General features: G+C 48.3%; 2 protein-coding genes across 7 annotated transcripts; both read right to left on the bottom strand.

The window, feature by feature from the left end:
• Positions 1 to 1262: 1262 nt before the first annotated feature.
• RAB41 (RAB41, member RAS oncogene family) lies at positions 1263 to 17055 on the bottom strand. 6 transcript variants are annotated; one of them, XM_086470490.1, is made up of 9 exons: positions 16918 to 17055; positions 15453 to 15511; positions 14320 to 14349; positions 13694 to 13747; positions 7663 to 7768; positions 7290 to 7401; positions 4002 to 4095; positions 2140 to 2206; positions 1263 to 1604 (listed from the first exon to the last, which is right to left on the bottom strand). In XM_086470490.1, exons 1-9 carry the CDS (start codon positions 16994 to 16996, stop codon positions 1540 to 1542), a joined length of 666 nt encoding a protein of 221 aa, XP_086326616.1. In that variant the 5' UTR covers positions 16997 to 17055; the 3' UTR covers positions 1263 to 1539. The 6 variants fall into 6 exon arrangements, with proteins under 6 accessions (XP_086326616.1, XP_086326617.1, XP_086326619.1 ...); XM_086470491.1 differs by lacking the exon at positions 14320 to 14349; XM_086470493.1 differs by lacking the exons at positions 4002 to 4095; positions 14320 to 14349 and adding an exon at positions 4583 to 4676.
• A 667-nt stretch (positions 17056 to 17722) lies between these two features.
• ARR3 (arrestin 3) lies at positions 17723 to 24612 on the bottom strand. The gene is made up of 17 exons (XM_086469735.1): positions 24596 to 24612; positions 24033 to 24063; positions 23627 to 23687; positions 23193 to 23237; positions 22586 to 22785; positions 22416 to 22475; positions 22097 to 22164; positions 21649 to 21784; positions 21479 to 21563; positions 21282 to 21354; positions 20569 to 20706; positions 19970 to 20053; positions 19651 to 19674; positions 19519 to 19571; positions 19156 to 19165; positions 18179 to 18181; positions 17723 to 17822 (listed from the first exon to the last, which is right to left on the bottom strand). The coding sequence occupies exons 1-17, from the start codon at positions 24610 to 24612 to the stop codon at positions 17723 to 17725; spliced, it is 1188 nt and encodes a 395-aa protein (XP_086325861.1).
• Positions 24613 to 25054: the final 442 nt, after the last annotated feature.

Below are 25054 nucleotides of genomic sequence, written 5' to 3' on the forward strand. Positions count from 1 at the left end.
CCTGCCCGCTAGCATCCCCCGTCAGCATGACATAGGCTGGGCGATGAAAAGATCAGCAAGTGGCTCACAGCCACCCAACTGTTTTATTCCCCTTGATGTCAACAAACCTACAGACTTCTGGTTAGGACAGATGGATGAAAAACTCCCAGTAAAACTCTCTGAAAAGCTCCATTAATGTAATTAGAAACCAGGGGCAGGGGCAAGAGCATGTACTTCCCAACCTCCAAGGTCAAGAAGTGACACCAAAATTCACTTCAGCAGCATACAATCCTCTGTTCCTCTGGCCAGGTCTGACAATAAATCCCTGCTGCTGTTCACCTCAGCTTTGACAATGCTGCAGCTTAAAACAACCCTAAAAGTTAAATGGCTACTACTAGCCCCATCCCCCAGAAGTCTACTACAAAAGGCAGGAGCTATGTATGATTTCATCAAGCAGCAACCTAGGTATGAGAGAACAGCTATCACTGCCCTTCCATCTGCTGTAGCTCTCCTGCTCCGCATGAAGCGGCTCCCAGTCTATGTGGAACAGGAGAACAGAGACTAGGAAAGGAGCCTGAAGACCATCCATGACTCCCAGGGCAGGTACTGCTCCTGTAGTGAGGGATTTTGGGTTTGCTTTTGCTGCTGACAGACAGGACCCAGGTCTCTACAAACCACCCTGAGGATCTCTCCCCACCCAGCCTCATGGTGCAAAGAAAGCCTCTGTACCCTCTTCCTTCCCCACATCTGACAGCCAACACTCACCGAGCACCAACATCATCTGGATGGGAAGATACTCCAACTGAGGAGAACGGTCTGTGGGGTGTCTCTGCTACACAAACAGGAGCAACAAAGCCAAAGCTATCAGAGTCTGGGGGTTTCTAGTGCTGTGTGTGACACGAGGGGCAAAACTCAGAAGTCATGAGCAAGAGTTAACCAAGATTATCCACAGAAAGGAGATACTGAGCAGCTAGTATCGTGTGTGCCCTGCAGGAAGCAAAAGCCTAGAAACAGATAACCTGTATTGTCCAAAAAGGCAAGGCCAAGTCCAACTGACTGGTTTAAAAGGAGCAGCCTTTCAACAGAGGAAGTGGGGATGCAGGACAAGGACAGGGCTGGAGTGGACATGGAACTAGTTAAGATGCGAGGCGGTAAGGAAGGTGGAAAGCCCACCCCCAAGCTTTATTTTTGCCATCCCTAACTTGGTGGCTTTTCCATTGCATTCACAAGATATATCTGAGCAGACAGGCTCAAGGTGGGGAAGAGGGGGAGAAGGGGGGGGGGGGAGAAAGAGAGAGAGAGTGTGTAAAGGGCACCACAGTGCCAAAGTGCAACAACATAAAAAAATAAAATAGAAGACAGGACACTCATTCTGCACTCGGGGCTCATACCATGCAGTAAAAGGGGCGGCCAGGGCTGCTCCCCACCAGTAAACAGGGAGTTCGCTCGCTTAGTAAATTGTTTTTTCAGCCCCCAAAGTAGGGTTGCCTAGCCAATGAGCGGTGATGTTCTTCAGTGAGACTGGCCGGTTGGGGAATGTGCTGCTACAGAACAGGCCTGTTAGCAGGAGCACCCACTCTCCGTTACTGGCTGCTCAGGAGGTTTCTCTAGTTTGATGTCAATCACTGCAGGAGACAAGTTAAGGAAAAACAAGAAGGAAAAAACAGCAGAAGGGATCAGTATCTGAAAAGGTTGCTAGCTGTCCCTTCCTGGTAAGGGCAGGTGTTTTAGCAGAGCAGAGCATATCCTCCTGAACAGGATTAACCGCAAAACCAGTGGTCTCGGTACGTCAAGACCATTTAGAGGATAGAGCCTGATTGGACAGGTCTGCACACAAGACAGCCCTGTGCAAAGACAGGAAAGTATTATGGTATTTTTAAACTATGCACATTTCATCTTAAGCGTAAGTGCAGAAAGCAAAAGTTGCGCTTGGTGTTAGAAGCAGTTGCGCACATTTACATACACACCACAGTCTGGGTCCTCAGTTTACGCCTGCAGGTAAGCACCACACTACGCTGCCTGTTTCAGCCGTATCTCTGCAAAACCGCAGCAAGGTCCATCCCCACAACATGCCAAAAAGTCAGTACGCCCAACCTAACAAACACTAATTGTCAAACTCTATGAGAACAGGCAAAGTTACTGATGAGAAAGCAAGGATACTGTCTTCTTTGCTCTTCTCTGGTGTGCTGTCCATCCCAGGTAAGGCAGCAGCCACACGACGGAAAAGCTAAAAAGAAGCAATAGAAAAGCTGAAGGCTTGTCAGAAAAAACAATGCATGTTAAAAAACATTGATTTACAGCAGATCTTAAAGAATCCAAATCGTACAAACTTGTTATGTAGGTACTTCAGCAAGCAAAGCAATGACCAACACATGCCATGAGATTTTAGCTAAGAAATTTAACAGGTTTTATTAGTGAGGTTATTCAATGCCTATAAAACAGGCACTTTTATTTCTGTTTCTACTTGAACAGAACATGGAATTAATTAGTAACAGTTCTTCCTGGGACGCATAGAACTCCCTCCTGCACTCAGTAAGCATGTCATCTACCATTTCCAGCCCCAGCTGCTTTCACACACAGCAACATCACAGTGCACAACTCTAGGCTTCTGTTAAGCTGCCTTGCAAGGAGCGAAGGTTTAAGAAGTCTATGGAATAACTGAGGTTTTACAGCCCATCCTCTCAGTTCAGTCCTGCTGCGAAACAGCCATTTCTGAGCAGAACAGCTGGCTCAAGTGAGCTGCATTTAAGGTGTTATGGATGTGCTAGAGCTGGGAAGGACTATCATATCCCCATAAAAAACAGAAAATGGTTTTGCAGAATTTTTCAAGTCAATGTTTAAAGCTCCTCCTGCTGACATTACCACAGTAGCTAACAAAATACAGACACTGCTGGGCAGTCTGGTGAAAAGTGCTGCATAAAGAACTAGAAGCATCATCAGCTAATGATGATTTTTCTCACAGCAGCTTGGCAGGGGCTTCTCATCCACACCTCCAAATTGTGTTACTTGGCAAATCAAGCCACTGAGGTACCAGCAAGGTGCTGCAGTTAGCATCCCTTTAGCCACAGAAGTTCTCACTGCAAGCACCTGCTAGGCAAACAAAGTAATATTAAGTCAGAACCAAAGACTAAAGTGGATTCAACACATAATAGCCAAAAAAACCCAAACCCAAAGTCTCCTAATCCCCTTGTGAGGCTCTGCTGCACACCAGCTGCTTAGGAAACTGGTATGCTTCCCAGCTGACACTAAGAGCAGACCCCTGGACCTTACAGCTGCCTTACTCCCCAAGTTCTGTCACATTTCAGAACGATTCCTGAACTAGTGGAGAGTGGAATCACAAGCTTAGAGCAAGAGGCAATGGGCACAAACTGAAATATAACAAATTCTATTCAAACACAAGAAAAAAGCATGAAGTGTTTTTTACTGTACAGATAGTCAAATGCTGTGACAGGTTGCCTGGAGAGATTGAGTCTGTCCTTTGAGATACTCAAAACTCAGCTGGAGTCAGTTCTGGGCAGCCTGCTCTGAGCACAAAGGTTGGACTAGACGATCTCCAGAGATCCCTTCCAACCTCAACTATTCTAAGATTTTCCTCTGCAGCTTGCAAACAGAAGCAGGAACTTCTATTCTAGTGCACCAGCATAAGCAATTATCCTGACTGAGGTCAACACTAATTTTAGGAAACAGTGCACTGTTAGCAAAAGCAAAAGGAATGTACAAAATTCCGTTTGACTGGCTGCACAAAACCGTGCCAGTCCTACCCCTCAGCACATTCTGGTTTTAGATTCTCCTTCCTTTCAAGGTAACTTTGCTTAGCTTTAACAGGGAATCATTGACCTGACAGGAAAGGAGCTTCCACTAGATAAAGCCACAGCAGCGATCACCGGGCAAGAAGCATTTCAGGGGTTGACATTAAACAATACAAGCAACTATCTGCTGGAACATGAACCCCAAGCAGAGGCATACACATACAGAGCAGTAAAGTACAGGTTTCCTCTCTTTAGAACAGAACATCAATCTACCTGTTTCACATTGTATCCAGTCTTTGCACTGGTCTCAATAAACATCACATTCAGCTCTTTGGCTCTCTGTTCACCTTCTTCTGTAGTGATTTGCCTGGACAAAGATGCAAACAGAAGCAAGAAGAGAGAAAGGAAGAACAGACAGGCAGAGTTAGAGATGTCTGTGACTGAGATGCTCCGCAGTGGAGGGCTGCTTCACCACCCCTTACAGTGTGTAGTCCAACGGAGACCTCAGGACCTCCTGGTCTTTAAGACCCCCAGGTCCTCCACCTAAGAATGAAACAAGTTACTCAGGAAACACCTGGACTTATGACTATTAACAGTGGATGATCAGCACAGGATGAAGGTTGTGCAGTACATTTGAGCCTCATTTGCAGCACCCTCAAGGGAAGGAAGAATCCCCATGTGCTGCACCTGATAGAAAAAGCAGTTTCCCAGAAGACAACAGAAGGGAACTCCGTGAGGTTACAGAAAGATTTCAGAAAGGCTCCAGCAGCAAGCGCAGTGCAACAGCATGTGCTAGGCTGCTGCCTGCGAGCAAGCACCTGCAATGGCATCTCTGATCAATACCCTGTACATACCTGTTTCACATTATATCCTGCTTTAGCACTGTTTTCAATATACATCATATTCAGTTCTTGGGCTTTTCTCTCACCCTCCTCTATAGAAACCTGTCTACAGCAATGAGAACAAATCACAGAAAAGAAAAACCAATCTAAAGAAAAATAGTCCAAAAACAATAAAAAGAAAACTGCAGGAAAAAAACAACCATCAACTGAAGCAACATTAACAGGAAAGAAAATCTTAACAGGCCGCACCAAACAAGAACAGTGCTATTTTTGGTTCAGCTTTTTGGCCTCAGAACTTAACATGCATTATCACTTGTTTTTTACCATAGGATGAACGGCTTCTCATACGCTGTAGTCTAGTTTGAAAAATGTGACCAAGCTCAGACTGATACTGTGGCTTTGTCCAGCCTTAGAAGGCCCAGTATTTCAGCCTAACACCAATCTAACTTCCTTTCAAAAGAAAAGCAAGGCAGCTTTCTTTTACCGATACCTGGATATACACCAGAATTCCAAATTCTAGCCTAGACCAGAACTACTGTCTCTTACATTAAGCTTCTAAAATAAGAATTTCTACTGCTACACGAGCTTCATCTGCAGCTATGTTTCAAACAATTTTTCTGGTATTTCTAATTCTTATGGCAGTGCTGGGCCAGCTGTCCTGCACACACACTCCACTTACGTACTGCCAGGAAATAATCCAAGGCTGAAATTATCCCATTGGGTTTTCCAGTTTCACATGACATTGGATTTTGATAGAAATTAGAAAGCCTCAAATCTAAACGTCAGGTTTTTCACTTAGGGAGCTGTAGTTATTTCTAGCTCCCAGGAGGGCATAAGCGATACTAAATGGTCAAGATCCACAGCCGGCTCAAGCAGAACATCTTGGATTTTACTCCATTGCTTTTGTAAGCCGATTTCAGAGGCCAGACTGACCTGAGGTCTTGCCACCTGGAATTCTTAATTCAAATCTGCTATACACATTTGCATCGTATTTCTGAAGCTCTGAGCACCAAGTTTTCCCAGCATTTCCAAAGTGCAAGACATAGGACACCTAGAATGTGCCTCCCACTGGAAATGGGTAAAGCCTAATAGTTGTCAAGACTGAGGTGGTCTGTGTGTAGGACACAGAACACACTTCTGTAAGAACCATCAGGACAAAGCCCACGCAGCACCCAGCTGGAGCCTAATTTCGTCCTGTTCCCCACTGACTCAAACCACTTGCTGGTATTAGAACCATCTGTGCCTTTCCTGCTAGGCACGGCAAACTAAAAACTTAACAGCCTGATTCATACAGGGCCAAAGGGCAAACCACATCTCCCGACAGCAGTCTGTGCAGCCAGGGATGCTAGGTATTGTCTCATGCAAACATTTGGACAACAACAAAACCACAAGGGAAAAACCCCATCTCAACACATTCTGAAGCAATGCGTACGCCGCAGGAGCGAGCAAAGCAAGGTTTAGGATTTAAAACATGACAGCATCCAACACTGAAACAGTCAGATCCCTATTAGGCCCATCAGCCCAAGAAACCAAGTAAGCGGGCAGTTCAGATAATAGTGCAAAATTTTTCTGAGACAACACTAATGTTTCACCTGTAAGGCTTTTCAAACTGTTTTCTTTTAATCAGAAGTGTCTTGTCAACAGCCAAAGGATAAGGGTTTGATTTTGTAAGACCTCATTTCGCTGTGAGATCCAGGTGTTTCCCAGTTCTGCCTGAGATGCTTTCTTTTGTATCAGATAAAAATTCCCCATCATTTCAATACTTCCTATGTCCTACGACGTACAAAGCACACAATTGAGAGTACCTGGTGTATGTGAAGATGTCTCAGTTTAAAGTACTGATACTTTAAGGAAATGAATGGCTTACTCCATCCTTCCTTTGCCAGCTACTACTGACACTGACCATTAAAATAAACATCTTTCCTTATCTACAGTTTCTGATGTCTTCATAAAGAATGAAAATCTCTGAAAAACATTAAGCAAAACTTTTGCTAACAACAATCAAGGGAAGAATTCAAAACAGAAACGCAAAAGCGCAAGCCTGGGGTCTTCTAAGAACCTGTTACTTGAAGTGGTGTTTTAAGTGGGATTAAGAGTTTTAAAAGCAAATGCTTTCTGACATTTCCCAAAACATTAAGTTTGTGTGATTTTTAAGACTAATTAACTTTTTATGTCTCTTGGGTAAGTCTGCTTTTGCTAATCCGGTTTCCTCTCACACATCCACAGCATCACAGTTTGTGTTATGTATGACATGAAATTTACGCTCAGAGGGAAATGTTTTAGATTGATCCTATAAAAGCTCATGCTGCATCTTGTAACAAGGACAAACTTTACTATGAACTTACAGTTGCACATGCAGAAAGAGTCATGTAACTAGGATTATTGAAAAAAGGCAGATTGCCTTGCTTTTGCAAGACATATGTTTGGCTTTATCTCATCATGAAGAGAAAGAACAGACAAAACACTCTTGAGAACCATGGTATAGAGATATTTAATTTAAGTAAAAGGAATTTTTTTAGGTGGGTTTGTTTTAACCAAAACTATTTGTAGACTAGCAAAAGGCATTAATTTTGCATATGCTGAAACCATGAATCTGAATTTCATGACAAGCAATTTATGCTTCGTTTCAAAATCAACAATTGTTTTGGAGACAGACTAGCCAGACTGTTCCTTGCTTCTACTGGTCAGGGCAGCAAAGCCACCAGCTCCCCGCCATTACCTCTTGTCTGCCAGGTCAGTTTTGTTCCCCACCAACATGATGATGACATCACTTCCTCTCTCTGTCCGAACATCATCGATCCACTTGGAGGTTTGCTGGAAAGAATTCAAGTCTGTAGGGAAGAATCAGATGGCAGTGCTGAGGATAAAACTTTTTCAGAGGGAGGATGCTATGCTTGTACTCTGGTGCTTCTCCAAATCTCCCCACACCACATATAAATGACCCATAAATTGTTTTCCTCTCAGACAGAAAAACAGGGTGGGGAAAACACATTTCTAATGTTAATCATCTTTTTGCAGAACTTCTGGTTGTAACTTACTCGTTCTGCTTACACATAATATTTCAAATAACAAGACAGCAAAGCATCACTCACTTGTAATGTCATAGACTACCACAGCAATGGTGGAGTCACGGATGTAGCTGGGAATGAGACTGCGGAACCGCTCCTGGCCTGCTGTGTCCCAAAGCTGCAGCCGAACCTGCTGGTACCAGGCCAGGGAGAGCAGAGAGAGAGAGAGAGAGAGAGAGAGAGAGAGAGAGAGAGAGAGAGAGAGAGACACAGAGAGAGAGAGAGAGAGAGAGAGAGACAGAGACAGAGAAAGAGACAGAGAGAGAGAAAAGAAAGGAGGAAACTGTCCTTTAGAGAAAAAGCCATTTCTAGAATTAACTGCCTGTAGCTCAGTCTGAGAAGCTGAGGTTGACCCTGTAATCTTACCCCACATATCCAACCCCACAGAATTTCGCTTTTCTGACTGTTTGTAGATAATGTGCTTTAATTATCTCCTTTGCTTGTCTAGAGATTCTGCTGTTCCCAAAGAGCTCTAGGTTATGGCTACTACCCCACTGCTGATAGCAGTAGCTAATGAGTAATATAGAGCTGGTCTTCCTGGTCTACCCAGGATTACGTATGGGGTCTCCACAGGACACTTAGCTTAGAGCACCTCAGATCAAAGCTTTTTGGGCAATTCCCACATGACAGACATGTAGTTCCCTCAGCCCAGACACCACGTAGTAAAACAACATCCATTCTCCAGCATCAAGCATCCAGAAATGGCAATGGGGATTTTCATGCAAGATTAAGGCAATAAGTTCCAGAAGAAACACAAATGTTACATGCTGTAGGCTTCACGTGACACACAGGGCATCAGGTTCTCTCTTTCAGATAAGCACAAGAGTCAGAAACAAGCACAAATGCTAGAGAGGTAGAGTTTGATCTCCAGAACTACCCCCAAACACAAATTGACGCATTATATATGATAGCTCTAAGGTCTGGGACTTGCCTATTTGAAATGTGTATGGTCAAAACATGCCGACTATCACAGTGAATGCTGAACAAAAGCTTTTCACAACCGGGAGCGATACTGTTTCCTTCCAAGTCATTACCCCACAGAGCTAGCTGTACAAGTAGTGCTACACTGCCAGAAAACAAGATTGCTGCTGGCATTCTCAACGGGCACAAGTTTCACAGGAGGGCAGAAACTGGTTCCCAGCTTAAGTACATGAATTGGTTAAGTGTGCTCACAAAGCTGCACCTTCAGCAATGAGGGAGAGCAGCTGTTATGCACAGAGCAGCGGTTAATAACGCAGCTTGCAGGAGACTGGGTACAAGGGAGAAAGCAGTTTCAGAAGGACCCATAATTGGCTTGTTTAGAAGAGAAATAGAAGCTAGACAGAGCACATGCCTGCCAACGTCTCTTGCCACAAGCAGATGCAAAACAACATCGTATCTGTATCACGGTACGTAGATCTGACGCCCTGGGACTTAAGGAAGATTAGGGCTTACAGTTAAAACAATTGGCTCGTGCTTCATTTTGAAGGCAGCCTTGATTACAGTAGCAGAAATCAGGGCCCTTCATTACCCCAGGAAGCTCAGGGTGACAAACTCCAAGCACCTGGACAATACTACAGCGAAGATCAGATTGATAATGACAGTTTCTGGCTCTTGCTTCTGGACTTCACAACAAGCTTCCACATAGTCCCCAAGACATTGCTGCTACACCAGACTATTCACCCAGAAGTCTCCCAAGGTGGCGATTTAAACGCTCCAACCTTCAGACTCAGTCAAAAAGGCAACTAGAGGAAGGACCACAGAACTGGCGAAGAACTGGTCCCAGTAATCTTGTTGTGAAGGGTAACACTATTCGAGGGAATACCAGCTCATGTGCAGGTACTGTGCAGGCACCCCTGAAGTGACCTGAGAAAGTCAGCTGCAGTATTTCTGTGGCTTCTTGTTTCTAGAAGTCAAAGTTTGTGTGCACCCATTTTGGAGGGGAAGAGTAAATATAAATAACCCACTCAAACACGACAGCATGCTAATGACCCTACCAGTCTGGAAAGATGAAAGGTCCTCAACGAAGAGTTAACCTGACCTCTCTTAGAAACAAGGTAACTTGTTCAGAAAGGGGCCAGAGTTGCAGCATGGACTTTCACCACAGATCTCTCCACAAGCCACTTTGCACTTCAAGATGCCCAGCAGATTAAATAAGCAATTTCTCTTTTCCTTCTCAGCTCCCCACATGCTAGCTAACAGTTTTTCTCTACTAGTTACGAGTATCTTGGCTGGTACTTAAGTATATCCTATGGGACTGTCCCTATTTTACACTACCGCAGCCAGCATTAACTGACAAGAGACTGAGGTTCCCAAATACAGTTACCACTAAAGACAATGCAAATATATAGCTTTCCAGAGCGGTAAAGGAAACTGTGTTTACCTAACTGCACTAACGCGCACCATCATCATGCCCTCAGAAGTACACAAGCATGTTTCTTCAATAACACAAGAAAACTAAATGCCTCTCAATCACTAAGAACAGTAAAACGAGCACTAACAAGAAAAAACCCCGAAATTATCCGAAAAGATCAGACCATTACCAAGGCATGATAAGATAAGCTATTACTTAATTATTTTGACATGTCTGGAAGCCATTAAGAACAGCCTAGACTGGCAAGATTTTTCTACCTGCCTGGATAAACAGCATCCTGTACCTGTCACAACAGTGAGGAGAAAAGATGCCAACTTATGCAGCCTGCCACACTGCCTCACGTAGATGTTTTCCCAGCAAAAGTCATCACATGCACACCTTAGCACTCCTCAAACGCCAAACAGATGACTTCAGTTTTACATTAGTTGGCACCAAACCAGAAATCCTCCCAGAGTCAACTGCTTAAGCTACAGGACTGGGGAAAGACCATGTAATTATTTGCCCTCAATATGCAAGATAAATCACAACAGAAGTCTATTAATTTTTAAGCACTTCAGTTAACCAAAGCAAAATAAACCCCTACTTCGTAAAGCCTCACTATAATCTAGAGTTTGTGACAGAATAAAGCAGGCCAGAGCTTCTTCATCTGTGCTACCTTCCTTACCTGGACTTTGTCCAAATGGTTGTTGGCTCACTGCTATAAATCCTATCTAGATATTTATGCTGATACTGTAACTGAAAAAGCCAGATCAAGTGGAATTGATAACAAGGAGTTATAAAGAAATAATTGTATTCTTATCTTCTTATCTTATACTAAAACATTCATGCCAAGTTACAGAGAATTTCTGTCTAAGCTTGTTTGTTCTTTAGAAATTACGGTAGTTACAGCTCTTGTCTTGCAAAAGCTCTCATTACACATACGAATCGCCAGCTCTCTGCTTCAATGAAATGGAAGTCTTGACTCCTTGTAAGTCACTACGTAGCTTTTATTTAAATGGGTGCTGTACTGTTTTACCTACTCTGACAGATGCTTTGGCATCTGAAGTTGTTGCTTCTGTTACCTCTCTAGTTACCCAGAAAGGACAAAAGATCGCGTTCTGAGGTTTAAAAAAACCAAACAAATCCAAACCAGAAAAAGTATAAAGCTTTCCAAAGGCTACCAATCACCTTTCATTCCAATCAGCACAGACACACGAGAAGTCACAATCCCCGTTCACCTACCTGCCAGTCCTCTGTGTACCGCTTCCATCATTTGAGCAGACTACAGTTTTCCAGTTCACCAGCATTATGGGATGGAGTTACCATCGGCTGGGGGGAAGAGATGCTCAGCTATGTCCCCTCTGCCCACGAAACACCTATGGTCCTGGGGCCGATGGCCTATCTCAGCTCTTTTCAGATACCACCACCACTTCCAACGCTTAAGAGACATGTTAAAAGCAAGGTCCCTGCAGACACTCCGGCTCAATACCTACTTGTAATGTCAAAGACAATGACAGCCACAGCAGAGTCACGGATGTAGCTGGGAATGAGGCTGCAGAACCTCTCCTGGCCGGCTGTATCCCACAGCTGCAGCCTGATCTGGGAAATGGAGAAGTGTAGGGAAAGAAGGAAGAGCAGGAAAATGGAAAACAAAACCAAAACTCAAGTGAAATAAAAATAAAAATAAAAAAATGCAAGGCAAAAATAATGCATAAAAAGAAAGTTAAAATGGAACAGAAATGTGAAAAGAGCCAACAACACTTCTAACTGCATGCTCACAGCAACCTCTGCCTAGCACGCCTGAGAAGCCACCCTCCCTCCACAGACCCATTGGTAACTCGCACATACGAACATGTTCTTCCCTTTAACCATAAAACCAAGATATCCCTAGAAAATACCTTCTCACACCATCTGTTAATAAGTGAAGTAAGCATACATACCTCAGTGCATCCTGCCACGTCAGGACTCTGGCTATAAAGGCCACACAAGCAGACCGCAGCCTACAGCCAGCTAGGTGCAGCCACTCCTAACCGTAAGGACACATCGCCCCGCTGCCCATCAGCCCCCTGGAAAGCCTGATGTGGGGAACCATAGTAGTGGGGTACCCATCAGAACAGCAAACACCCTCTAGACTGGCTTAGCTTGCACTTAAATTCAACAAGTCTGGGAAGGTATTGGGACGCAGAAGGAAACACTACTCAGTCTTTCAAGAATGAGGATGTAGCTGTAACATGGAAACTGGCACCCTGACAGTTACAATGGAGGATGCAGCTTCCCGTGGGCCCAGTTCACTTAATGCCACAGGTCCCAATGCACTGGCAACATGCTGGAAATGGCAGACTCACAGCCACCCTCTGTGGGAGGCTGCTGGAGATGGTTTTGAGGAACCAAACTCCGTATTTGTCCCTTTTGCTGGCTAGTATGTGCTACCCAGGCCATATTTAGAGCTGAGTGATCTAGCACAGGTATAATTTCAGGATATATTATTTAGTATAAGGACAAAGCATATGCCACAGCTGGAGGCTTAGCATTCTTCATTTCAAGCCCAGTAGTCAAAGCCTATTGCAAAATACAGCATTAGCCATATCTGAGAAATTATTTCAACGCCTGAATTTTCCCAGCTTGTGTGCTTGTATTTCTCCCTCCTCTTATCTGCATTCAACAACCCTCTGTTATTTAAACAGGCTTTATGGGCTCTGTGGACGACTTACATAATCAGGAAAGCTAACAGTATATCCAAGATTGGGAAGAAAATGGTATTTTCTGGATAGCAGGCCAGCAGGTGAATGACATCCTGACCTACACAACCACAAGACATCAAGACTACCTTGCTGAAAACAGCAAACAGGCACTCCAACTTGCTTTCACAGGCATCAAGCAGGATCTTTTTCTTCTTCTGCCACTGTCAGTACCATTGAAGAATGTTATCCAAGTAGTCTCTCCTGAACAAAGATTAAGCCAGGTCTTTTCTAACAGTGAATCACTGGTAAGATGGCAAAGAAGCACTCAAGAAACTCACCACACACACTGGGCTGAGACTTCTTCAGAAGCAACAGACCCAAAGCAACACAAAGACCTTCCACCGCACCACCGGCCCCTTCCTCCCCGCAACAGTTTCACACTTCTCAGCCAGTAGTAAAGCTAGCCAAAACGCAAGTACTAGCAAAACATCAACTAATGAAAAGACAAATACTGAAAGACAGGAGAGTGATGTGTGGGACATCTTTATGCAAAAAGGAATCTCGTGCAAGCTAAATCCAAAACTGCTTTATTAACAGCACATCAGAACTTTGTTACAAAAGGAGCCTTTCTATAAGGAGGAACTATGCCACCACTGGTAATCGTGAATGACTTCAAGACTTGGAACTGCCTGGGGTCTGCTCAGACCCATTTATACTGACAATCCCAGAGGCAGAGCTACAAATTCTGGGACCAAACTGCACCTGAGGTATATGCAGCAGACAGCCCATTACCCGGGATATGGACATTAGCTTGCCCCTGTTTTGCATGAAAGATTTTGACTTCATTCTAGAGGTACCAGCTACTACCAAGTATCAGAAACAGGAGAGTGCGTCAGTGTTTTGATTTAACAAAGACTGTCCCTTGAAGGCTGCTGGGGGATTTCAGCAGCCACTGGAGGAACGGCCAGGCAGAACAGCACGCACAGCAACTGCTGCTCCCCTGACTGCCGTTGCCATGCTATCACACAGATGCCTCACTTACCGTGCGATCTTCAAGATACATCGTTTTTGACAGGAAATCAATTCCAATGGTCGCCTAAAAAGAAGAAAAGCATTAGTAAATGCAACTTGCCTTCCAGCATCTGTAAATCAGAGCTTTCTATACAAACTCTAGAAGTGTTCGCACGCTTATAATTAAGCTCTTGAAGTCATTTGCCTTCAATACATTTGATACAAACAAAGCAATCTGGTTATCCGCACCATCTTCATTTCGCACCATTCTTCAACACTTCTCAACTGTGCGAGAACATCCAAGTCTCGGTTTTAGCCTCAGACATTCATGCATTCTTAACCCAGACCATATCTGAACTGGCATCTCCTAGTCTACTGCAATTCAGTCTGGTAAGAATTATCTTAGAAATATCCAAAAGGTGGAGCAAATCACATATATAAATTGTGGGCGACTGCACTGAAAGCTAAAAAGCAATGTTTACGCAGGGCTTTCCATTTCAGAATGTGCTTCCTTTCCAATGACATTCAGAAGCTTCATTTCCCAGGAAGCTCTTTCTGCAAGACTCCTTCCACTCGCGCTTCCATTGCCATACAGCGATTCCGGAACAAAGACATGTAAAGTAATTTACTAAGTCAGATGCACTCACAGGCACTTACATTAAGCAGGTGTCCGGACCAATCATAACCCTGGGAAACAGGTTACTGATGTTAGTATTTTAGACAGATTATCTCCCATCTTAAACACCAGCAGCATAAGGTGTTCTGGAAGGTCTCCATCACAATGTGAGCTGTTTAACATCACAAGAGACCACAATGGCCAGTTTCTGTAGTGAGTACTTATTTCTGGGAGTCCTATTTTCTGCAGCCAGGACACAGTTTATAACAACTACAATAAGTAGATAAATTCATGCCAGCACCTTACAAAAGTCAGGAAAAGAAACACAGAAAGTACAAGAGGATCCAATTCCAGCGAATGACTTGTCCTCAAAAAAACCAATCTTCTCTTTCTTTTCCAATTTAAATAAACCAGTAACTCTTTCTAGCCTGAATTAAAAGATAACACCCTAGTCTCATCTTCTTTAAAGACAGTTGGTATCCCCTTGAAATACCACTAAGTGCTTTTGATGCAACTAACTCTTCCCAAAATCTTCAGGCCTCTTGCACATCCTCAGCTTTTCATCTGCAGCCTCTTCATCCCTACCCTACTCTCCCCCTGGAAAGCCTTCCCCAGCTTTTTCTATCTATAGCCTTTTAGTTAAAAAACCACTAACAATAAAAAAAATTGAGAGAATATACCACATTGACTTCTTGCAGATCTGTCTATACACTCCAGATTCAACTATGACTATTTAAATGGAAAGCCTCTAAAGATGCTAGAGACCAAGAACTATCAAAAGCATGTTCAGATCTTAGTCATTCTCTCCGCTTCCTGAGACTTCCACATCCATTGTCATGCATCCAAACCACCATCCTCTCTGTTAGCCAACCCCATAAACCAATGTTTCTCCCTGTTTTCCTCAAGGCTTCTCACATACTCAGACAGGATCTAAACCTTGCTTCTTTTTGGTACACTATTTCCTGACATTATACTAGATGCCTTGGCTTAACCATGAAGCCTCATCTCCATTTCAAGGTGCATTACAACCTTACACATGATATTGAACTGACATCTCCTGGAAAAATGTGCTTGGCCCTCACAGTTCTCATAGGCACACATTTTCATAGTGGGGAACACATTTACCCATATATATTAAAAAAACCCCTCAAACCACAAACCTACTACCACATACCTGGTAAGTATTGTCAAAGCTGTCATACATAAACCTGGTGATCAGAGAGGTCTTCCCAACTACAAAAGAAGAGAAAAATTACTTTCAAGCAGCAGTGGAAAAAAACAACCACTGCTTTGGGAGTGGCACGCTGGCAGTGATGACTGTCAGAACGAAGCTGACAATCTAAGGCCATTCCCAGCTATACTCTCCTGCAAAATAACCAGCTAAGAAATTAATTCTCAAAATGATGGAAGTACATTAAGCCAAACCAACCTCAGTAGGTCAAAAACTGATCATGGCGAAAACTTGGTCCTCAAATTAAGGACGCTGTGATGCACATGACAAAGAATTATCTCTTTGCTTTAAGCGAGCAATAGATCTGCTTTGTTACTCCTATTTTGCTACTTATGTAATCACCAAGTCTAGATCTTACATGCATAAACAAGCCATGGTGATGTCCCAAACACTGTTTAGCTGCCTCTGGCTGGGTAGAAAAGCAACATTCAAGACTTACAACCTTTCTTCATAACAAGATTTTAGATACAGAGTGAACTTTGTGGGCTTGCTTAAAAACTTTAAATTTATGTCTCCAAGTATCTCCAAAAGACAAAGTGCAGAACTGACAAGAACCAGGAACCAAAGATATCTCCAATTCTCTCTCAGGAAGCTGGAGAAAGCCAAGAAAAATTCAAAGGACACGGATGGGAGAGGGAAAACGAATAAACTGCCTAGAAAGGTTGTGAAATTGTGAACACTGGGGAGGGTTAAAATCAGGTTAGACAAATGTCTATCAGCAGCAACACCAAGGCGGGAGGATTAGACAACTTCTGGAAATTCCTCCAAGACCTACAGTTCTGGGACCAAGGAGGAAGAAAGCGGTAGGAGATTTGAAGACAGTAATACAGCAAAGAACACCGCGATTTCAAGAAAAAAAGGATACAACTCATCCATATATTACGAGGGAAGGGGTACAAAAGGGAGGTAACTTCTAGGCAAAACAAAAAAATGAAGCTGTAAGGGAGGCCGCAGCCACGCTATACATCCTCTCTCCTGCATACGCCGCGCACTCGGTGTGGACGCGGCCAGACACACAACACACGGGGCGGAGCAGCACCGGCAGAGCCGCCACACTCCCCCGCGACGCCAGCAAGGCCCGGCCAGCCCCGCTCCTCCCCGCAGCACGGCCGGGGGCCAGCCCCAGCAGGAGAGGAGAGGCCCGGCCCGGCCCGGCCCAGCCCAGCCCGGCCCGGCCCGCCCCCGGTTGAAATAGGGACCCGGCCGCTCGCCAGGCCCGCGCCTCCCTCCAGTCAAGGCCTAAGGCCGGACCGCGGCGGTGAGGCCGCCCCTCCCTCTGGCCGACGCCCCCCCCCACCATCACCGCCTCCCCCCCCGCGCGGAGAAAGGCCCTTAGCGGTTCGTCCTCCCCCGCCAGGCCCTCACGGGTGCCCGCCCGGGGCCCTCAGCGGCTCCCCGCCCCGCTCACCGCTCTGCTCGCCCAGGAAGACGAGCTTGAACTTCCTCAGCGGGTTCCCGAACTCGCCGCCGCTGCTGGGGGCGGACATGGCGGCGCGGGGAGGGCGAGCCGGAGCCGTGACTGAGGAGAAGGAGAGACCGACCGAACGTACGCTTCCACCGCCACCCCGCCCGCCGCGCGTCACTTCCGCCGCCGTCAGCCCAACGTCACTCCACCCCACCCATCCCCGGGGCGGGCGGTTGCCGTGGACACCGGGCCGCTTTCCGGTGGAGGCCGCCACTGCGGCCTGTACCGGGGATGGGGGCGGGGGGGCGCATCAGGGAGCGGCCGCCGCCGAGTTCCCCAGCACCTCGCCCTGCCGGGCTGGGGTGCCGGCACCGGCTGCCCGCTTCGAGCTCTCCCACGGCCCCAGGGTGGGACATGACAACACGGAGCCTGCACTGGGCCACCGGGGCGGGTTTATTTGTAATGGTGTCGCAGAGTATTATTGAATAAACGCAGGCAAACGACAAACACGCTGGCGACGGCGGTCACCCGGGCTCCCTGACACCCATGGGTGCAAGGAGAACCATCCCGCACACTGTTGGGCTTTCCAGCGTGGCGGTACCAGCTGCCTCCTGCAACCAGGGGCTTGGGATCAGGTGCAAGGAGCCCGAGGGGGGAGCAGGGTGTGCCTAGAGGAACACATTGCACTGTGCGTCGAGGGCTGGGGTGCCTGCACCGCGGGTGGCGCAGCAGGGGACATGCTATGGGCATCTACGTCCCAACCCGGGGTGTGTGAGACCGGTGGCTGGCTGTGCGAGCAGGCAGCAGGTTAGCTTTCCTCTTTGTCAGCCTCCTCCTTCTCATCTTCATCGTCTTTCTCCCCCTTGAGATTTTGGCGAGCGAATTCCTCGATGACAATGTCTTCCTCGCTGGAAGGGAGAGCAGAGTGTGGTGAGCCCAGGGAAGGCAGCCCAGCATGCACCGCAGTGAAGAGGGCGAAATCCCTGCTGATACCCAAACTGCGCTCCTAGGAGGGGACAGTGCACAAATCCTGCTGGTGCCCACCCCAGCCCCATCACCCCACAGAGCAGTCAGGTCACTGTGAGCCACGGCCTGACCCAAGCACACAAATTCAGGATGGATTGCTGGCTCAGCTGAGAGTGTGCGTGCGTGGAGAAGCTAGGCTCTTGCCTGCAGCTTTTTCAGCTTTTTTTAAAGTCAATAATTTGCATTGCCAAAGGGAAAAAGGGAAGGAAAAGAAATTGGAGACAAAGGGATTAGTTACCTCCTTGCAAAAGGCGAGCAGCAGATGACATCAAGGGAGAGCCGCGAAATGAAAAGTGGTGGAAGAAAATGGAAAAAAAGAGTCAGCAAAAGCAAGTCCAAAAGCTTGTGAATGTGAAATGACTTGGCAAAACCTACAGGGAGCAATGGTGGGGACAGGCCAAGAGATTTCTTCCTCTGGAATTTTAAATACCCTCACTGAGCTGTGAAACCGATAGGCTTTGGTGTGAAAGCCTTGCAGTTGCAGCCCAAGTTTCCAGGCTCCAAATCCCAGCACTCGTGTCCCATTGCAGGGTGTAACCAGACACAAAACCAGCCTTTTGGGGCTTTGCAAGCCTGGGCCAGCTGCGGGGCTGGTTGACGGCCGTAGCTGCCGGGCACGGCTGCCAGGAGTGGGTTTGGCATGCTGCAGCTTCGCAGTGGGAAGCAACCCCAGCTGTGGCTTCAGCTGTAATAAGCTCACGTGGTGGGAGAAGAAGGCTCTGGCACTAGGGAGCATGCAGGGGCACAGGGCTGTGACTGGCACTGCTTCTAGCAGCCAAGGGACCTCAGCCCGGGGCAGATGGGGACCAAGGCTGTCGGGAACGTTATGTCCAGCAGTGGCACTTGTGATTGGGAGACAGAGTGCTGCTGGCTGCTTCCGAGGGACAAGGCGAGGTCTGGGCTTGCAACAGGAGAGTCTGCTGTGTTTGCAGCAAGGGGAGTTGTAAAACAAGCCCTGGAAATTTGCAGAACACGTGCTCAGCCCAGCCTTTGAATCCTCCTAGCCTGTGACAGCACTCCTGCTGCCTGTGCCACCATGGAGGGTGTCATGCTGTGCGCTGTGACACAGAGGCTTGGTACTTTGAAGCCTGGATGATTTAATCCAAGGATGTAATGTCAAACTGGAATGGGGCATCACATCCATCTGCGATGGATCTGTATGGTTTATGTGTTAGAGGAAATACTAGCTTGAGGTACACGGAAACATCTCTTTACCTTGGCTTATCTGTAGTCCATTGATAAGCAACACACAGGGAGGCAAGGATTGAGAGAGACACACATGCAGGTTAATAGAGAAAGACATTTCAACTAACATCTCTTCTTAATGCTCAGGCATTTTTCTGGAAAGAGAGATGTTGGGATGGGTGGCAGCCGAGTGGCACCCAGCTGCTCCCCTGCTGGTCCTGGACAGAGCGTGGCTGCTGCACAGCCGGAGCAGTCCTGCCCATCCCAGAGCCAGGGCTGCTGGAGTAGAGCAGAGCCCTTTGCCTGCATCAGTGGTGATTCTACCAGTTCCCATCTGAACAGGGACTGCTTCCTCCTCCCTGGTGTTCTGGCATCGCCCCAGGCGCTACTCACCGTCCGCAGGCTTCGGGTGCATCAGGATGACAGGCAGCTCAACGCCGACATCGCTGGAAGGAAAAGCACTTCTTGCAATAAACCCACTCAGCACTCCACCATGCTCAGCCCCGCAGGCAGCTCCCCCCTTACCTGGAAGTGAGATCCCCCAGGATGCTGCAGCAGCGGGAGAGAAGGGATGGAAATCAGTCAAGGCAGAGGAGGGGAGCTGTTAGACTTTGCTTGATAATAAGGTAGAAGATGATTTATAACAGGGGTGAAGGGCAAGCGGCGATGTGGATGGAGGTGGGGGAGTCAGCAGCCCAGCACCTGACTGACCCGTGGCCCAGGGGAGCAGGGCAGGGACAAGGGGTCCTGTGGCATGAATCCCTCCATCACTGCCCCGTGGTGCAAGATCCCACAGCACAACCCAAGGGGATGGTCCCTGCCCCCTGCATCCACAGAGACTCACCCTCCTCGGGACACCACCAGATTGACCTTCACTTTGTAGGACACCAGGATACCCAGCACATCCTTGTCCATGCCAGGTCTCAGGCTAGGAGAAAGGCAGAGCAGATCAGTGAGGCGGGCAGTGCTGCTCACAGACCCTGTCCGCTCCCCCCACGGCAGCTCCCAGGGCTGTCTCCGTGCCCCGTTTCATGTGGGGTACACTGGGATTTAGCAGGAGAGGGCAACACAACATGGCAGTAAAAGAGAGGGGAGGGCAAATCACTTGGCTGAAGCCATGGAGCAGTTTCTGGAGGCCACTTGAGCTGCCTGAGCTGGGTTTTACTCCTGAGACGAGACCTGATGTAGCTCTGCAGAGGGATACAGGGGCTTCAGATGATGGTTGGGAGGCTACGTCCCTTCTACGAGGTGAAGAGGTGGGTCTGAGGCCATGTCACAAAATCCCTACGTTTTCCAGCTGGACGGGGTGGGCTGAGGTACAGGAGGTGTGTGGGATCCTTAGTGGGAGCCCAGAGCATCCCAAGGAGTGAGAAGCTGTCTGAGTCGGGGGAAGGCATGGGTCCAGCTGTGGTGGGGAGCGGGGGGAACCCACTCAGCTCTTACATGGTGGTGGAGGCCAGGTTGGTGTCCTCGTGTTTGAGCTTGCCATCAAGAGCAAGGCCTCGCTTCTCACGGTTGGCTGAGAGCGTGGGGGTGATGGAGTACGTTTTGGAGAAGGTGGAGTTGGCCGCCACGATCTCACTGGATGGGGTGGGAGAGGAGAGCTCAGAGCCAGCACCAGCCTGGCAGGTTCTCAGCACCCACTGGGGATGCTCAGCACCACGCCAAGCACCTAGACAGAGCCTGACGCCCCCGCCCTGCCCTCCCCATGCAGCTGCCTGGGGCTGTTTCCTCCTTTCATTCCTTTATACAACCACTTCTTTTTCTTCTACCACCCGCCTTTGCTGCAGCCCTCCTCGTTCTCAGGGGTGCAGAGGCTTTGGCTGGCTTCAGAGATACAAAGCAAGGAGAGGAAGCAGCTGGGGGTGCAGCTGAGTGCCTTCCCCAGGGACCTCCCAAGCAACACTGGGAGGCACAGTGTCCACAGCCTTCCCTCGCCTCTGCTTTCTCTGTGTCAGTTCTTCTAACCCTGGTAAAAAACCATCTTCCCCACCCCTCTCCCCATCACTCTCCCCTCCTCCTCCTCCTCCTCCTCCTCCTCCTCCTCCTCCTCCTCCTCCTCCTCCTCCTCCTCCTCCTCCTCCTCCTCCTCCTCCTCCTTTCTCTTCCTCCCTCTGTCCATGATGCCATGCCACCCCCAGCCCCTTTTTACTTACTTTATCTCCTCATTGCACACAGTCTTCGTGTATTTATCCAGTGAATAAAGGACCACATCTGTGATCTGATCAACTGAGGAGAGACAAGAGGGAGCAGTGTTGGAGACATGGCAGAGGCATGAGCGCGTGGTCCTCAACTCCGACGGGGACACTGGGATGCAGTGGGTGCCAGGATGTGCCCCTTCTGCCCCCCTCACCTGAGAGCTTAATTTTTTTCACAATCTTATTGGTAGTGTTGTTGATGTTCACGGTCACATTGATGGGATCTCCGTGATAGTAGATCTGCAGTGGGAAGAGTCTTGGTTACGTGATTGGGCATCCCTGGTCCCCGTGGTGGCATGAGCCAGAGTACGGCGCCTGTACTGACCTCCTTATCCAGGGAGGCTTCGAGGTGCAGCGGCTTATCGGACATCATGAACTGCCGGGTGGTCTCCGACTTTGGGGCTGGCCCCGTCTTCAGGGGTGCAAACTGGATCTTGCGGATGATGAGGCGCACCGAGTTCCTGTGGGATGAGAAGTGGTCACCTGCAGTCCCCCCAGCAGGGATGTGTCAACACAGCCTTCGAGGGGGACACATCATCTGTCTTTAGGGACATCTCAGTGTCTCTATCCAAAGGATGCAAGCTGCAGCCTGCTCTTAGGAGATGGTGGGCTCTGGCATGGGGACCACTACCCCTCCTTTGGGCAAAGTACCCGATTCAAGTGTGGCACAGGCTGACAGCAGGTTCTCAGCCCGACCCCAGCTGGCCACCCCAAAACCATCTGCTTGTTTATTTTTAGGGCCATGGGGAAGGAAAAGGATCCCCTTCAAATACCTCTTGTGAATTTTCTCCTCCAGATTTTCAGCACAAAATCCTTTGACCTCGAAGTCCACGCCACAGGCCTGGGGGGACATGTATGGTCACTAAGCAGGAGGGTCTCAGAGCTGCTTGAGGTTTAGGTTCATTCCCCTCCTTCTTCCACTGCATCCTCAGAGATCCTGGTCCCAACCTCAGCCATCCTTCCTCCCCAACCCTGACTCTGGGGGCCACGTCCCCATGAAAGAGAAGCAGCTCTCATTTTTGGCACCCCGTAACTTAACCCCCTGCCAGGGGGAACGGGCCTGGGGGACACGGATCCGGGACAGCATTTCACCTTTCCCACATCATCTGGTCCTGGCTGGAGGGTGACCGAACAGGGCAGGTTGGTGGCAATCTGGGCAGAACAGGGAAAGAGAGAAAAAAGCAAATAAAGGCTGTGCCCAGAGATGGGCCCTGGTGCACACCGTGGAGGTGTGTGGTCAGGAAGGGCTGAGAAGCCCCTACCTCAAAGGTGAAGGGGTAGGCATTCTCCCCGAGCTTCTTCAGCAGCTTCTCCTGCAAAGGAGTGAGGGTTTTGGGTGCCTGGTCTGGCACCGGCGGGAAGATCTGGGTGGTCAGGACATAGAGGTCCTTCCTGAAGGTCAGCCCAATAACATCGAGATCATCTCGGCCGTAGCGAAACGCGCATGTCAGTGTCACGTACACTGAAGCCAGATGGAAACAGGAAGGAGTGGGGTTAGGGAAAGGGTGAGATAAAGGGAAGGCCAGTGGAGGGAAAGGCGTTGAGAAAAGAGGCAAGAAAGAAAAACTGCTTTAATAACTCTTCAGGAGAAATATGACCCTGTTGTCAGGACCCAGACCTCAAACATGAAGTTGACAACGTTCATCACATCTTTCTGCGAGGCACGGGAGGCTTCAGACCCTGTGCCCGAGGCAGAAGAGATGAGAAGAGGCAGCCTTCCCCTCCAGGCCAGCTGCTGTGGCCCTGAGCTACAATAAGCTGCAAACAACCCATTGCAGCTTTAACCTGACTACGGTCCCAGGTTGCTGATGAGCTTTGCACCGGTTTCCATCCCTTCCCCTTATAACAGGGGGTTTTCTGTATTAATACCTTTTCTGTCCTTTAGGTATTCTGGGTCGATCAGGCAGACGCCATCTGCAAACAAACAAAGAAGAAGGGCGGGTGTGCTCGGGTGCCCGGGAAGATCCTTGTGAAAACACAGAGCTTTTCAAATTGAAATAATCTGCTCATCAGCTGGGAAGATGACCGAGGGGAGCTGCCAGTCATGGGGACAGTGATGCCTCCTCTAGCATCTCCACCAGCAGTGTGGCCGGGTCAATTTGCAAAGGGACTTTGTCCCTTTCCCGACCATTTTTGTGTAAGTGTTATTTTCAGGACAATGGGATGTTTTCTCCACCGGAGCTGCCCTTGCTCCTCTTGCTCTGGTGGGAAGCAGAGGTGAGCAGCCACCAGCACAGGGACCAGTTCCCCAGCCCGCTTGCTGCCCGTGCTTCCCCCTCCATGGCAGGCACAGCCCCACTCACCTACAGAGTCCACCGACTCCACATGATCCACAAAGTCTCTCTTGCCCAGGTAGATGGACAGCTGGAGGCAGCACATGGTGAAAGGAAAGAAGGAAATAGGTTAGTGTTTGCCATTGAATTGGCCAAAATTTTCAAGCCCTGGGTTGTTTTGTGGGGCTTGTGAACCCTGCTGTTAGCATATCAGAGCAGGCATCACTTTTAAGGGTTCACATGTTTGGGTTTTTTTGTTGTTTTCTATTTTGAAGAGTGACCCCTGCAGTGACATCATGGCAGGTAGAGCAGGAATTAAGCATATTTCAAAGGAAAAGGAAACCCAGCCTGTGTCCCTTTGGCACAGCCTGCACCTTGGACTGACTTGCACCCAGGGATGAGGCACATGGTCCCGTCTCTGCATGCATGGACTCACTTTGCTATTGGGGCTGGTCTTCTTGAACACCCTGTGAAGGAAACACAGACAGAGGGGTTGGGAACACCCTGGATGAGGCTGGACAAGGCACAGCCCGCTCCTGGGGCAGGGAGGGAGGGGATGGCCATTCGTCTCCGTGGGGCAAGGAGCTGAGGGCTTCCCTGCAAGCGTGGTGCATGTCCAAGAGCTACACCAGGGCGTGCATGGGATGTCCAGGCCTTGGGGAGTTTGGTGTCCTGCAAATTCAGAGCCAACCCCACCCCATCTGGCTGCCCTTGGGGGATGTCATGCTCCTGAGCTCACATGTGACCATTGAGGAGGGGGTGCACTAGCTGGCTGTGTCTTAAGGGCAAGTGAGAAAGCACCAGCACACAGAAGAAAAGAGAAGGTGCTTTGCTGGCCCTGTGACAGCTCGCTCCATCTTGCTATGGTGAGCTCATGTACTTGTACGCAGGGGCAGCAGGTGGGGAGGGCTGGGAGGCTTGCTTTCTCCCTCTGCCCTTCAGCGCCCTGCTCCATCCCAATTAAAAAATAATAATAAAAAAAGAAAGATAGACACTTACTTTGCTCCGTCTGCCATTTTAAGTCAGTGGCCACACAGGCAGGGATCTGCGTGGAGAGATGGAAACGATGAGCGAGGTGGTGGGGAACGGCTATGGCTCTGCTGGGCCTTTTGCCTTTGCAGGGCTCAGATGCTCAGGGTTCAGCTGGGGCTGCCCAGCTTCGGGGCAGCACACAAGGCACATGGTAGCGGCTGGAGACCCAGCAGGCCAGCTGAGCTGAGCAAACCCCTTGCCCCAGGCCAAAAAGGTGGTGAAGAGGAGGCGATGCCCCAGTCAGGCAGGCATCAGAAAATAGGAAGTGCAGAGGTGACTCCCAAGGGAGCGAATTCAAGGCTGGGAAAGGCAAGAAAATGAACAAAAGGGCTTACAGAGTTACAATTTTATGAATTTTTCTTGTCTGCAGGAAATTGACTGTCGTGGGCCAAGAGCAGGAATGGGGTCATTTTGTCCTGCCACTCA

The sequence above is a fragment of the Leptosomus discolor genome, chromosome 9 (genome assembly GCF_034619465.1).
Source record: "Leptosomus discolor isolate bLepDis1 chromosome 9, bLepDis1.hap2, whole genome shotgun sequence".
In the NCBI taxonomy this organism is placed as follows: domain Eukaryota; kingdom Metazoa; phylum Chordata; class Aves; order Leptosomiformes; family Leptosomidae; genus Leptosomus; species Leptosomus discolor.